General features: G+C 33.1%; 2 protein-coding genes across 2 annotated transcripts in view; both read left to right on the top strand.

Moving 5' to 3' along the window:
- Positions 1-2730: 2730 nt before the first annotated feature.
- On the top strand, positions 2731-4125 carry LOC145270148 (uncharacterized). Its single transcript, XM_080125758.1, has one exon. The coding sequence runs from the start codon at positions 2731-2733 to the stop codon at positions 4123-4125; it is 1395 nt and encodes a 464-aa protein (XP_079981884.1).
- Positions 4126-11447: 7322 nt separating this feature from the next.
- The window catches only part of LOC145270724 (uncharacterized), a 33621-nt gene continuing 29766 nt past the window's right edge, over positions 11448-15302 (top strand). The window contains exon 1 of the mRNA XM_080126333.1: positions 11448-11546. The gene's annotated coding sequence lies outside the window, so the exon portion shown is untranslated. The remainder of the gene's footprint in view (positions 11547-15302) is intronic.

Here is a 15302-nt window from a genome sequence, read left to right as displayed (position 1 = left end):
TCCCGTGGAAGTAATATTACAGATCGAGTTTAATATCAGTACCAGGGCTAGTCCTGAACCCCAACCTTTACTTCCTGGAGGTTGATAAGTCATTTTATTGGTTTGCAAATTTCGGTGGTTGTTCGAATAGAGTCGACAGATTGACTTTTTAAAAAATCTTTTAAAAGAAAAACAATATTATGCACTTAATTGTAATATCGAAAATATAAATATATTCAAATATGGGCCAAAATATGCTTTGCTTCGCCTCTAGTGTATATATTGTCTCCATAAAATCAAATGAGTAGTTCTTTTGGGGATGCACAATTATTGATACAAAAAAATTCCAACATAGTGTTTTTATAATAAAATAAAGTCTATCGCTATAGGCCAAACATTAGAGTCAATTAAAAAGGTAATCCAAAATATACTTCCCAAGTAGGGTGTTACCGATTAATCGGCGAGCAATTAATTATGTTAATTCGATAAGAAGGGAAATTTTCTATATGTTTACATCAATTTGTTTCAAATTCAGTACAATTGTAAAAGTCTGTTATGTGTCTGTTATTTGATAATATAAAGTAGACGATGCATGTCTCTTCGATAAATTTTCATTGGCAAAAAAATAATAAGACTTAATGTGTTTTCGTTTACAATATAATTAATATTAGCATCCTTTATGACAACAAAATCTGCTGATAAATCAGCATTAGAAAACATATTAATCAGCCGATTAATCGGTAATCAGCTGATTATCAAAGGCAGATTAATCGATAATTGGTAATCGGTACATCCGATAATCAGCGATCCCGAAAACCTATATACATATAAAAAAAAAATGTTATTGGTCGGTGTTCTGTTGTAGTTAGAAGTAAAAATGTACCTGTTTTCTTGTGTGTGTTTTTTTTTTTTTTTTTTTTTTCATAAAATTATCATTCATGGATTTTTTTTTTCTGACATTAACTAAATGCTAACACCAACACAACTCAGCAACATTAACACAGTAAATGTTTAATTTTTTTTTTCTTTTCAAATTCTCTTATCAACATTGACCTTTCGAACACAATGTTTTTTTTTTTTTTCATAAAATTGTCATTCATTTTTTTTCTGACATCAGATAAATATTAAAATAAACTGATGCAAGATTTACCTTCTTGTATGACCGTTCATTTGTTCTTCAGTTTGATTTATGAACAATTCGTTTTTTTCCATCCAAACCACGACCACCGAGATATATAAGGCCTGTTAAGTGAAAATGCCTATAGGCAATGTAGGTAAGATTTGTCGAATTGTTACCGTCGATAATATATGACGGCATTAAAAAAAAAAAAAGAGCATTAAAACATGTTAAAAAAGAAAAGAAAGGAACCCAATTCGATTAATAATAAAACTGAACTTTATTCATTATAAAATATAAATGTTATCTGTGTAAAATTACATGATTTAAAAGCAATATCAACTGAAACAAACAATTAAAGAAACATAAAACACAAACAATTCTTGGCTTTTGGGACAAGATCACAGTGTAGTTGTATCTGTTCTGATGCAACAATTCACCTTTTCTGTCCTCGAACGGTGGAGGAGAAATCTTTCGTGACTGAGACAATTTTGTTTCTATCCAGAGTTCCTCTTATTGGAGAGCTGGATTTTTCCCACAAGATTATATGTTGAAATATTTAAACAACTATTACTTTTAGTACAGAAATTACATTTAAAGTTTTGTTTTTCTGTTCTGCTATGTTAATTTTTTCCCATGTTTTTCATCAAAATGTGTAGCATATTTTCATCAGTTACATGGTTAGGAATCCTATACTCCGCTATAGTTTTCATTTTCATATCGGTGCAGAATACAAGAATACGGAAATGAAGTTTACATAACTACTAAAAGACAATCATATTATAATGTGAACATTGGTTAAAAACTATGGTAAACATTTACGATATTAAATCAGAGTGCTGATCAATTTGGGAGGGGACATTATTATTATTATTGTTATTGTTATTGTTGTTGTTGTTGTATTTTTGTTATTATCATTATTATTATCATTATCATTATTATTGTTGTTATTATGATTTAAAAAAAAGAAATTTACTTTATTGGTTATTACTATTATCACTAATATTATTACTAGAAGTGGTGGTGGTGGTTGTAATGGTGGTATGTTTTTATTATTTTTTATTATTACTGTAGCTGTAATGGTAGGTGTTGTTTTTTGATGTCATTGCTATTGTTGTTTTTGCTGTTAATATTATTGCTGCCGATATTAGTGTTACTATTATCATTGTAGATTTTATTCCTATGTTTTTTTTTGTTTTGGTGGTGGTAATGGGAATAGTGGTGGTGATGGAGGAAAAGGGTTGGGAGAGGATCTTTGACCTTGGTGGGGAACCTTCCTAGAGATTGTAATATATGGCGATACGGAATTATTCCCCTTCACCAATAACTTTAACCGTGTTGACTTAGCTTGTATTATCTCCCCCTTGTCTATACGCTGTTCAGTAGTGAACTATATTCTTAAGAAAACAGTCCTGTATATATTTTATCGTGTATTAAAGCCTTCCGTTTTTAAGGTTATTTCTGTCTTTTTCTCTACTCACTTCAATTTAATACACAATAAAATATTAAATATATATAACTACGAAAGCACGAAGATGGACAAATTCTTAAAACCTGACAAACTGGATACACTTCCTAACAGCACTTCCTCTACAAAAATATTCAACCACTTGTAACAGCCTTTTTCGGCTTTGATGAGAAGAACTGAAATACGGGATGATATCGATAAACTAGACCTGCTGATTACGTACATTTCCTCGGATGTCTATGAATACGTAGCGGAGCAACAAACCTATGAGGCCGCAATCAATCGACTCAGGGAATTATACGTTAAACCCATCAACGAAATTTTCGCCAGACACGTGCTGTCAACTCGCGCACAAAAAGAGGGAGAAACCATTGACGAGTACGTACAAGAATTACGACTTCTATCAAAAGAATGTAATTTTAAAGCAGTTGAAGTGGCACAAAACCGGGATGATAGTGTAAGAGACGCTTTTATTACCAGTCTACGATCGAACACCATCAGGGAACGGTTATTGAAAAACAGGACTCTCGACCTAGATACCGCCATTGACCAAGCTAGGGCTCTCGACACAGCTCAGAAAAACTGTGAATCTTATTTGCGCTATTTTCCACCAGCCAGTGCTTCTACAACCGAGAATGGGAACGTTACAACGATGGAAAATTGTGCCGTGCTCCCCAACACAAAATCACTGTGTTATTTTTGCAATGGACCACGTCATGATCGCCAATTTTGCCCAGCTAAGGAAAGCATGTGTCGCCGATGTAACAAAATCGGCCATTACACGAAAGTCTGTCGGTCCAGGCCAAATACAACTACTTCAGCTTCAATACATTCGTCAACTGAAACACACAGACTTGCTACTATTACAAACAACAATAAGTCCGCACCCGTAACAGTAGCTTCAGATTCAACGGCAGCTTTTTCTCTTTGTTCCTCTTCCTCGATACTAAGGCAAGCCACTGTATACATAATGATTGAAAAAAATGAAGCTGCGGCATTAATGGACACTGGGAGCTCTGGATCTTTCATTTCGCTTGACTACGCGAAAAGAAATAAATTAAAAATAAAACCCGCTTCAGGATCCGTCTCCATGGCCTCTTCGCCACTGAACGCTCCAGTAAAAGGACTTTGCTCAGTCAACCTCAACTTGTTAGGTGAGTCTTACCCAAATACTCCTCTCTCTGTACTACCAAATCTTTGCAGTGATGTCATTCTTGGTCAGGATTTCATGAGACAACATTCTGGAGTCTTGTTTGCTTTCGGTGGTCCTAGGAAAGATCTTGTTGTGTCTAACCCTACTGCATGCAGCGTACCATCAGCTTCAGTAGAAAGTCCCCCACTTTTTTCAAACCTTGCACCCAACTGCAAACCTATTGCTACTAGATCTAGGAGATTCGGAGGCAATGAAAGAAACTTTATCGAATCCGAAATAAATACGATGCTTCAGGGGGGAGTAATTGAAGAGAGTACATCTCCATGCAGAGCTCAAGTTCGTATTGTCTCGAATGAACGACAAAGAAAAAGACTGGTCGTTGATTACAGCCAAACAATAGATTTATAAAACTAGATGCCTACCCTTTACCTAGAATGGATGACTTGGCGTGGGAAATCTCCTGATATAAACTATACACATCACTAGACTTGAAAAGCGCCCATCACCAGATACCTATTCGGGAGGAAGAAAAACCGTATACGGCTTTTGAAGCTAACGGGAAATTATACCAATTTTGTAGAGTACCATTTGGAGTCACGAATGGAGTGGCCTGCTTCCAAAGAACCATAGATAATCTAGTAAAACAAAACGGCCTCCTTGATACCTATGTGTACGTAGACAACATAGTAGTGGTAGGAATGACCCAGCAGGAACATGATAAGAACCTCACGAAATTCAGGGAGGAAGCTCGGCTACACAACCTGACCTTCAATGAAAATAAATCTGTTATATCAACAGAATCTATTGATTTTTTGGGCTACACTATATCTCAGGGTAAAATAAAACCTGATGTAGAAAGACTACGGCCACTGAAGGAACTGCCAACCCCAAGAGATAAAGCGATACTACGGTGAGTTGTCGGGTTGTTTTCATACTACTCTCAGTGGATTCCCAAAATTTCAGACAAGATCAGACCCTTGATTATAGCCGACTCCTTCCCCCTGAAGCAAAATGCCGTGAAGGCATTCAAGGACCTCAAAGAAGAGATCAAGGGTGCCTTACTACACTCCATCGATGAGAATATCCCACTGGTAGTGGAAACAGACGCATCTGATACAGCTGTTGCGGCTACATTGAACCAAGCCGGTCGTCCTGTGGCTTTCTTCTCACCTACACTAACACCCACTGAGCGTAAACACGCCTCAGTCGAGAAAGAGGCTTGCGATATAGTCGAAGCTGTCAAAAAATGGTTCCACTATTTATCTACTCGACATTTTACAATTGTCACCGACCAACAAGCAGTGCATTACATGTTCCACTCAGAGAGACTAGGTAAAATTAAAAACAATAAGATCCAAAGATGGAGGATGGAGCTGGGATGTTATGACTACGACATAATGTACCGCCCAGGTAAGAATAACATCCCTGCTGACACACTATCAAGAGCACATTGTGGAGCTGTCGTTAGCAGAGAAAAACTATTCGACCTCTATACTCGACTCTGTCATCCAGGCATCACCAGACTAACTCACTTCATAAAAATTAGAAACCTGCCATACTCGATAGAAGACGTTAAAAAGGTATGTGCTGAGTGTCCTGTGTGTGCCCGTTGGGAACCTCGTTTCCACACACCAGACGCAGCGAAACTAATTAAGGCTACACAACCAATGGAACGACTCAGCATGGACTTCAAAGGACCCTTATCTTCCAACTCCAAAAATCGATATATGTTGGTAGTGATCGACGAATATTCGCGCTTCCCATTCGCCTTCGCTTGTCCAAATAAGACAACAGATGTGGTGATTAAGTGTATAAACCAGTTATTCGCCATTTTTGGAATGCCCTCATATATCCACACCGATCACGGGTCTTCATTTGCGTCAAAGGAACTCCAGGAATACCTTACCGGTTTAGGCATAGCAACCAGTCGAACGACTCCATATAACCTTCAAGGGAATGGACAATGTGAACGCTATAACGGCATTGTCTGGAAACACGTACAACTGGCGCTAGCCTCTAGAAACCTCCCCGAAGTGCAATGGGAAACCGTACTCCCAGAAGTACTACACGCAATCAGATCTTTGCTCTGCACTGCAACTAACTAGTCTCATGAGAGACTATTTTCTTATCAACGACTAAAATAGTCTCATGAGAGACTATTTTCTTATCAACAAGGCTCACCAAGTGGACACTCCCTACCTTCCTGGCTCGCTGCACCGGACCCGGTACTTTTACGTCGTCATGTTCGTACCAGTAAGTATGAACCGATTGTAGAAGAGGTGCATTTAGTAGAAGCGAACCCACAATATGCACATGTGCGTTTTTCCTGACGGAAAGGAATCGACAGTTTCCATGAGTGACTTGGCTCCAGTTGGTGACTTATCCTTAAGAAAAGACACAACCACCACTAGAAATGAGGAAATCACACCTACACCGACACCAACTGAAGGACAATCCCTTCTCTTGCGCATGCGCCCGGAGATTCCTGACAACCTCGAGACTTCCGCTTATAAAAACCCAAGTTTTGTTGTTGCGCATGCCTACACAAGGCACAGACACGTGGGCGTTTGTTTTGTTGGTAAGTATTAAGAAATAAGAAGAGGATTCAAACTAGGACAGAAAGCTAAGGACGAGCTTGTAAAGGAGGTATAGATTGCTGGAAAAGGGAACGATGAACGTTCTAACAATGTTGAAAGAAAAGGTCCACACTTTTCGTATAAAAATTCGGAACTTTGTTGAAAAAAGTGTTGCATTTCGGCAGAACAACCTTTTCTGGAACAATCAGTCTCAGCTGTATAAACAATTAAATTGTAGTAAACAGGCGGGAAATAACAACACTCCAAGTGCAAAAGATGCAAGGAAGTTCTGGAGTGGGATTTGGTCCGTCGAAGGGCTATATAATAAGAAGGCTAACTGGTTGGGAGAAGTCAGAGAAAGGCTATCAGAAATACAGCAGATGAAGAACGTTGAGATAACCATCGATGACGTTAAAGCTGGCATACGAAGGATGACAAACTGGAAGGCACCTGGTCCAGATGGAGTGATGGGCTTCTGGTTTAAACAGTTCCCATGCCTTTATCCACCTATAGCTGCTGCTCTACAAAGGGTTGTAGAGTCGGGAGATGTCCCGGATTGGCTTGTGAAGGGAAGAACAATACTGATTAGGAAAGATCCTGCAAAAGGAACAGATGCCAATAATGATAGACCAATTACATGTCTGCCATTGATGTGGAAACTGTTGACTGGAATATTTGCGGAGAAAATTTATGAACATCTAGAGAGTAATGGTGTTTTTCCTGACGAACAAAATGGGTGCCGGAAATGCTCGAGAGGTACTAAAGAGCAACTACTAATTGATAAAGCAATAATGCAGGATGCGAAGAAGAAGAGAAATCTGAACGTAGCATGGATCGATTACAGAAAGGCGTATGACATGTTTCCTCATCCATGGATACATGGAACACTACTGATGATGAAGGTTGCTGAGAATGTGGTAGGGATTTGGGAGACAAGTATGGCTCAATGGAAAACGGTGCTGACAGCAAACAGAGAGGATATGGGGCAGGTTGGCATTAAACGTGAGATATTTCAAGGAGATTCATTATCGCCACTTCTTTTTGTAATGATAATGATGCCACTGAGCATCCTCTTGAAGAGAGAAAAACTGGGGTATAACTTTGGTTCTGGTGACAGACGCCTCAACCATCTACTGTTTATGGATGATTTGAAAATATTCGGTAGAAATGAAAAAGAAATGGAGAGACTGGTAGAACTTGTGGGGACATATTCAGAAGACATTGGGATGGAGTTTGTGATTAGTAAATGTGCGGTGCTGGTGATGAAAAAAGGAGTAAATGTTATTCGAATGAAATAGTGCTGCCAAATGGAGAAATCATGAAAGAAATAGAAGATACAGGATATAAGTATTTAGGAGTACTGGAGGGTGTAGGCATCATGAACAGAGAAATGAAATAAAAAGTCAGGAAGGAGTATCTTAGAAGAGTGAAACTAATTGCAAAGTCGAAACTGTATGGAGGAAACCTAATGAAAGCAGTAAATGCATGGGCAATCAGTGTTTTGAGATACAGTGCGGGAATTTTAGAATGGTCTGATAAGGATTTGCATGTCATGGATATCAAAACAAAAAAGTTTTATCAATGTTTGGTATATTTCACGTTCGAAGTAGCGTAGCAAGGCTGTATCAAAAGAGGAAAGATGGTGGAAAAGGATTGAAAAGTGTAAAAGATTGTGTTAGAACCGAGGAGATGTCGTTGAAGGAGCATGTGGTTAGAAGTGGGGAGTGGATGCTTAAGGTTGTGGCTAATGAAGTGGAGGTATTTGAGACCAAGGCTGATTATGTGAAACGTATGGATAGAGAAAGGGCAGAGGAACTGGCTAGGAAGAAAATGCATGGAAGGTTCTTCCAGGATATAACAGAAGTGGCTGATGAAAGATCATGGCAATGGCTTAGAGCTGGGTATCTGCCTAATAGTACTGAAGCTTTTGTTTGTGCAGCACAAGAGCAGGCATTAGGAACACGATTGTTAAAAAAAGTGGTTCTAGGAGAGGAAATTGCTGCAGAATGCCGGATTTGTGGTAAGACCTCAGAGTCAATTGCGCACCTTGCAGCAGGGTGTAGTAGACTGGCCCAGATAGAGTACCGCAAAAGACACGATCGCATGGGACTCCGGATATATTGGGAGGTGTGTAAGAGTGTTGGGGGAAGTGTGCTGGAAAATGGATTGAGGAGGTGGCTGATGAAGTGAGAACAAGTGAGGATGGCAAGGTAGAGGTATAGTGGGCCAAAAGTGTCATAACGACCAAGCAATTGGAACATAATCGTCCGGATTTGGTCGTCATTGACAAGGTCTCAAAAAACTGGCAGATTGTAGACTTTTCAGTACCCTGGGACAGGAATGTGAGAGAGAAGGAGAATGAGAAGTGGAGCAATTATGCTCCATTGGCCTTGGAGATAAGGCGTATACACGGGGTTAAAACACAAATTACCCCGGTCGTAGTTGGTACACTAGGAGTAGTATCAAGTCGTTTGGAAGGACAATTGAAATAAAATTACAAATCCCCGATGTTTTAGGTGGCCTTCAAACCTCTGCAATTATTGGTACCACCAACATCCTTAGGAAAACCCTTGATCTTTGAAGCTCCTGGTTTGAAGCCGGGATTAAGGGAAATCCTCTGAAAATGAATCCCATCCCTTTCCAGAGAGACGTTGATAAACGAAATCAGAATTATTATTATTATTATTATTATTATTATTATTATTATTATTATTATTATTATTTCACTCACTAGGAGTTGTCTCATAGGCCATCATCAGTGATCGCTCACTGGCAGGAACCTTTAATATTCCCTGGAGACTGCGTGACAACAAGTCTCCCCAGATTTCCTCTTGACCACTCGTGCAGATGATTGCACTTTATCGCAACAGCCGTTTGTCATTGATTTCTCGTAGGTATCGGCCATTGGTGTTTCCTGGAGTTGGGTGACGAAATGCCTCCCCAAAGTACCAGATTTGAACTGCACACTTCCAGTTGAGATCTGGTTTGTACTCTCCCACCTCGGACTTTCCATCTTCCCTGACCCTTCACAACTAGTTGGTGTGGCGCTAGTCAATGTCGACTACAGTGTTTTTTGGCACTTCACAGGGAACATGAACCCTGCGTAAACGAGTTGTAATTCAATGGCTGCTTCCTGACGTTTTCTTTCACTTTCTTCCTATATATCTCATACTTATTTTTTTAATCGAGCTTGTATTTATTTTATTTTTCATTTTTTTTTATTTCTTTAATTCAATTTGATTCATACTTTTATTTCGTGCTTCTTTTTATTTTATTTTCATTTCATTGTAATTTATTATATTATATTTTCCACACGAAATATTTTTATTTTTTGTTACATTTATTTTTCATGCATATTCAAATAATGCTTTTGGCCTTTTTTTGGGGGGGGGGGGCTTCAAATAGTGCTTTCAAAAATGTTTTCATGATTAAATAACCCAATGAAAACCTTTTGCCTATGCATTAAATTAAAACTCGTTTACGCAGGTCCACGTTCCCCCGTGATGTACCATTTTTTTTATTGTTGTTGTTGTAATAATAATAATAATAATAATAATAATAATAATAATAATCGTAATAATAATAATAATCGTAATGATAATAATAATGATAATAATAATAATAAGAAGAAGAGGAAATAATAACAATAATAATAATAGTAATAATGATAATAATAATAATAGTAATAATAATAATAATAAGAAGAAGAAATAATAATAATAATAATAATAATAATAACAATAATGATAATGATAATAATAATAGTAATAATAATAATAATAATAATAATAATAATAATGATAATGATAATAATAATAGTAATAATAATAATAATAATAAGAAGAAATAATAGTAATAATAATAGTAATGGTAATAATAATGATAATAATAACAACAATAATAATAATAATAATAATAATAATACTACTACTACTAATAATAATAATAATAATAATAATAATAATGGTGATTGTGTAGTGTACGCACCGTGCTATATTGTAGAGAGGATTTTCAAGTTAAATTTTATGTTTTTTTTTTTCCATTAAATTGTTTGGTGAAAGTGCATAATAGTTAGAAAGCCACTCCCTATTAAAAATGGGTTTCTAAATAACGTTATTATTTTAACACAGTAAATACACGGTACAAATGTCAAACAATATTTATTTATAAGATAAACACAAGAAAATATGTTAACTAAAATTCAATGTACTCTTTATTTTTAGTTCATATCAAAACTTTAATTAAAACTGATTAGATAATGATTTTTTTAAATATGAATTTGTGTTCATATGTTTCGGGAGAGAATAAAGAATTTTCTATTTCATTTCCCATTTCAGTCACGTAAATTATTTACAGAAAAAAATGTTATAAAACAAACAAACGAACAAAAACTTTTAAGTTTCACATATATTTAAGAGAAATAAATTACGCCCGTGCTAAAATATTGAATTTATCGATCGCTTTAGTTTATAAAAAAATAAAAATAAATAAAAATAAAAAACACTTCCATGAAAAATGCTTCTAACTTGAAAATATTTGGAAATACTCAATGAACAGCTTTATTTATTATTAAAAGAACGGAATGAAAAATATTCTCATATAAAAATTGTTTGTTTTGCAGTTTAAAAAATAGATAAAATGAAATATTCAACATTCTTAAAAATTAAAAAACAATCCACTTGCTGTTATATTTTGTTAGATTAAAATTATCCCAATGTGCAATGATTATAATAATTGCAGTTATATAATTATTCAACTGGAGAATTGTGTTTTCTCTTTAGGAAAATAAAAAACATGCGCAATCTAAGGCAACGAAAATATTTTTGATGGTCACGTTGTTAAATACCGAAAACTTTCTTTACCTACATGTTGATCTGGTAATGACGTCACTGGCCTACTCTCACGGTAGCCGTGTCCAAACGCACAGTAAATCTATGTTTTTATCCCAACTCATATTAAAAGTATTTTCATTTTTTCATAAAAATATTTTTTTAATTATTACTGTTAAAAACATATTAATACATTTAAACAATAAATTTGTAATATGTAATTAAATAATACGTTACGACAAAAATAATTAAAAAAAGAAAAAAACAGAAATCGTAATAAATGAAAATAATTATTTTAATTTTCTGCGAAATTGCTTTTCCGGTCGCCATTTTCAATGTCAAGTTCCATACTTCAAACTAGCCTCGTTTTAATTAACATATTTTATTATTGTTTCTTTGTTAAAAGCAGATTGCCAAACAAAAAGTAAGTATCATTTGAATTTAAATACTTTTAAATGTTCTTTGAGGCGCGTCCAAACCATTACGTTTCCTTTTTGCTGTGATATGATTTAGAAATGAGTCAACATTCCGTGTTTGCGTATAAACGAAAAGTGGTAATATAGAATTCTTTGCTGCAATCCGATATTTTAAAAAGGTTTCCCCCCCTTTTTGCAATCATGTAGTTTAACTCATTCTTATCTGCAATAACATAAACCGGAAGTCGATCTACACTGTGATAGAATGATTCTCGTACCCGTTCGTAACAATCCCGACTTATTTCCTTTCAGTATTGACTTTAAATATATTCACGTTTATTTACTTAGAAATATAGGTCAATGTCAAGTTTCTTTCCAACTCCCCCCAAAACTTTAAAATTACGACTTTCAAAGGTTTTCGGTGGTGCTGAAAACGAATATCTCATTTAAATTTGAGTCAGATAAGTAGTTTTCATCATATGAAGAAATTACTTTTTGGAAAAGTGGGGGATCACTTTCTTATATAAATATAACGTAAAATGAGCAATCACTTTCTGGGACCTAGTAATTTCTTCATATCATAAGACAAATTTAACCGTGATGTCCGTGTTCAGCACAGCAAGCACCCTTGAAAACTGGCGAGGTTTTTTTTTTTTTTTACTAAGGGATTCGTTCATTTTTTTTCATCTCATAATTTTGGACGTCAATTATGCTGTCAGTAAGTTTACAAAAACATACTTTTGTTTTTCGTTCTTTTTTTTATTATAGAACTTGTATAGTTGTTAAAAGGTGCTTCTGCAGTTTAACATTTCAAAAAACCACAACATCAGCTGCTCCTCCACCGCCCCCTTATGTAAACAGAATTTTTGTGAAATATAAAACGATTCTTCTGCTTTAATGGTTAAGGGCACATTACTTACGGAAAAACGGTTATTAAACTACAGAAGCACATGTTAAAAACTATACAAGTTCTACCATTGAACACCCACCTCATAATAATAATAATAATGATGATAATAATAATAATAATAATAATAAAAACAAACGAAAAATAAAAGTGTATTTTTATAAAGCGCTCATGGAAGCTTACTGACAGCATTATTAGCATCCTAACTTTTTTTTTTACATAGGCATCACCACATTATCAAGGCCAAGAGGCCACTCGAGGATAAGGGTTAAAGAGTGTACAGTAGAAATTGGACAATATAGTAATCATTAGTAATTAAAATTTGGTAAATTTGATAACTTCTATGGAATGGCTCATCAAGAACTTATTTACGTTAGACTTGAAGACAACCATATTGTAGTCAGCCGGAAAGCAGGAAAACGGAAGACAATTCCACAGGCGTGCAGTTCTAAGAAAGAAGCTTTGTTCATGGAATCTACGTTTAGGTTTAGGCACAGATAAAGAGTGGGGGGAATTATTGATAGTGTTTACAGCTAGACGAGTGTTTCTTGTGAAAGTTTTGCGAGGGGGGACCATAGATTGAAGAACACTTTCCATGAAAATAACGATACATCAGAGACAAACTCGCAACATCTCTTCTGTGAGATAGAGGTTGCAGGGAAGAGAAAAGGACATATGAAAAATGAACGAATCTCTTCAGTAAAAAAAAAACAAAAAAAACAGTGCCGGTTGTCGGGTGTGCTGAAAATGAATATCAGTTAAATTTGTCTTATATGAAGAAATTAGTAGGTGGTTAGAAAGTGGGGGATCATTTTACGTTAAAATTATATAGGAAAGTGATCCCCCACTTTTTGGGAAATGTAATTTCTTCATATCTTGAAAACTACTTGTCTGACCCAAATGTAAATGTGATATTCGTTTTCAGCACCACTGAAAACCTTTAAAAGTCGTCATTTTAAAGTTTTTGAGGAGTTGGAAAGAAACTTGACATTGACCTAAATAGATAGTTTTATTGTTTTAATTATGTTGTTGTTTTTTCGCCCATTTCGAAAATATGTTCTCTTTAAATATTTTTTTGCTTCAATGTTTTTAAAAATATATTATCTTCACATAATTTTCTCTTTCAATTTTTTAAAAATATTATCTTTAAATAATGTTTCAATTTTGAAAAAATACTGCCTTTAAATAATTTAAATATTTCTTTAGCTTCATTTTTGTAAGAAATATATTGTCAATATTTATTTGCTTGAATTTCATAAAAATACATTGCCTTTAAATTATTTTTCCGCTTCAATTTAAAAAAAATGTATTGTCTTTAAATGCTGTTTGTCTTCAATTTTTTTTAAAATTATATTGTTTTTAAGTATTTTTTACTTAAATTTTTAGAAAAGTATATTATTTTTTAATAATTTTTTTTGCTTGGATCTTCAAAAGTTATGTTTTTAAATATTTTTTTTGTTTCAATTTCTTAAAAATATATTGGCTTCAAATCATTTTTTTACCGCAATTTTTATAAATATATTGTATTTAATTATTTTCGATTTTTTATTACATTCTTAAATGAATTATAAAACTTTCGTTCGTTTAATAAGTCTAATAATTCTTAAAGAAAAGCTTACTTGTATTTTTATATATTAAAATATATTTTGGAAATTGTACAAAAATTCATCAAAATATAACTAATAATTACATACTATACATTAATAAATATAAATAATTACATACTATACATTAATAAATATAAATAATTACATACTATACATTAATAAATATAAATAATTACATACTATACATTAATAAATATAAATAATTACATACTATACATTAATAAATATAAATAATTACATACTATACATTAATTAAAAAAGTATATACTATATATAACCAAATAAAAAAAAATTACATCCTATACTTTAATGAATAAAAAAGTACATACAATACATTAATAAATTAAAAAGTCATACTATACATAAATAAATCAAAAAAGGACATACTATACATTAATAAATAAAAAAGTTCATACAGTACAATTATAAATAAAAAAGTACATGCTATAAATTAATACTTATAAAAAGTACATACTATACGTTAATAATTATAAAAATTACATACTATACGTTAATAAATAAAAAGTACATACTTTTCATTAATGAAAAAAGGTACAGACTATAAATTAAATAAAAAGTACACACTATAAATTAATAAATAAAAAAGTACATACTATACATTAATAAATAAAAAATACATTCTATACATTAATAAATAAATGAAAGTACATACTATACATTAATATATAAAAAAGTTCATACAGTACAATTATAAATAAAAAAGTAAATACTATACATTAATAATGATAAAAAGTACATACTATACGTTAATAATTATAAAACGTACATGCTATACGTTAATAAATAAAAAGTACATACTTTACATTAATGAAAAAATGTACATACTATAAATTAATAAATAAAAAGTACACACTATAAATTAATAAATAAAAAAGTACATACAATACATTAATAAATAAAAACAGTACATAGTAGACATTATTAAATATAAAAAGTACATACTGTACATTATTAAATAAAAAAAATACATATTATACATTAATAAATAAAAAATACATATTATACATTAATAATTAAAAAAATACATACTATACATTAATAAACAAAAAATACATACTATACATTAATAAATAAAAAAGTACATACTATACATTAAAAAATATAAAAAGTACATACTATACATTATATACTAAAAAAATACATACTATACATTAAAAAATAAAAAAAATACATTCTATACATTAATAAATAAAAAAGTACACACTATACATGAAAAAATATAAAAAATA

The sequence above is a fragment of the Euprymna scolopes genome, chromosome 46 (assembly GCF_053919585.1).
Source record: "Euprymna scolopes isolate OS-2025 chromosome 46, ASM5391958v1, whole genome shotgun sequence".
NCBI classification, from domain to species: domain Eukaryota; kingdom Metazoa; phylum Mollusca; class Cephalopoda; order Sepiida; family Sepiolidae; genus Euprymna; species Euprymna scolopes.
Note: the sequence above shows the minus strand (reverse complement) of the source record. Positions and strands in the feature narration are given on the sequence as shown.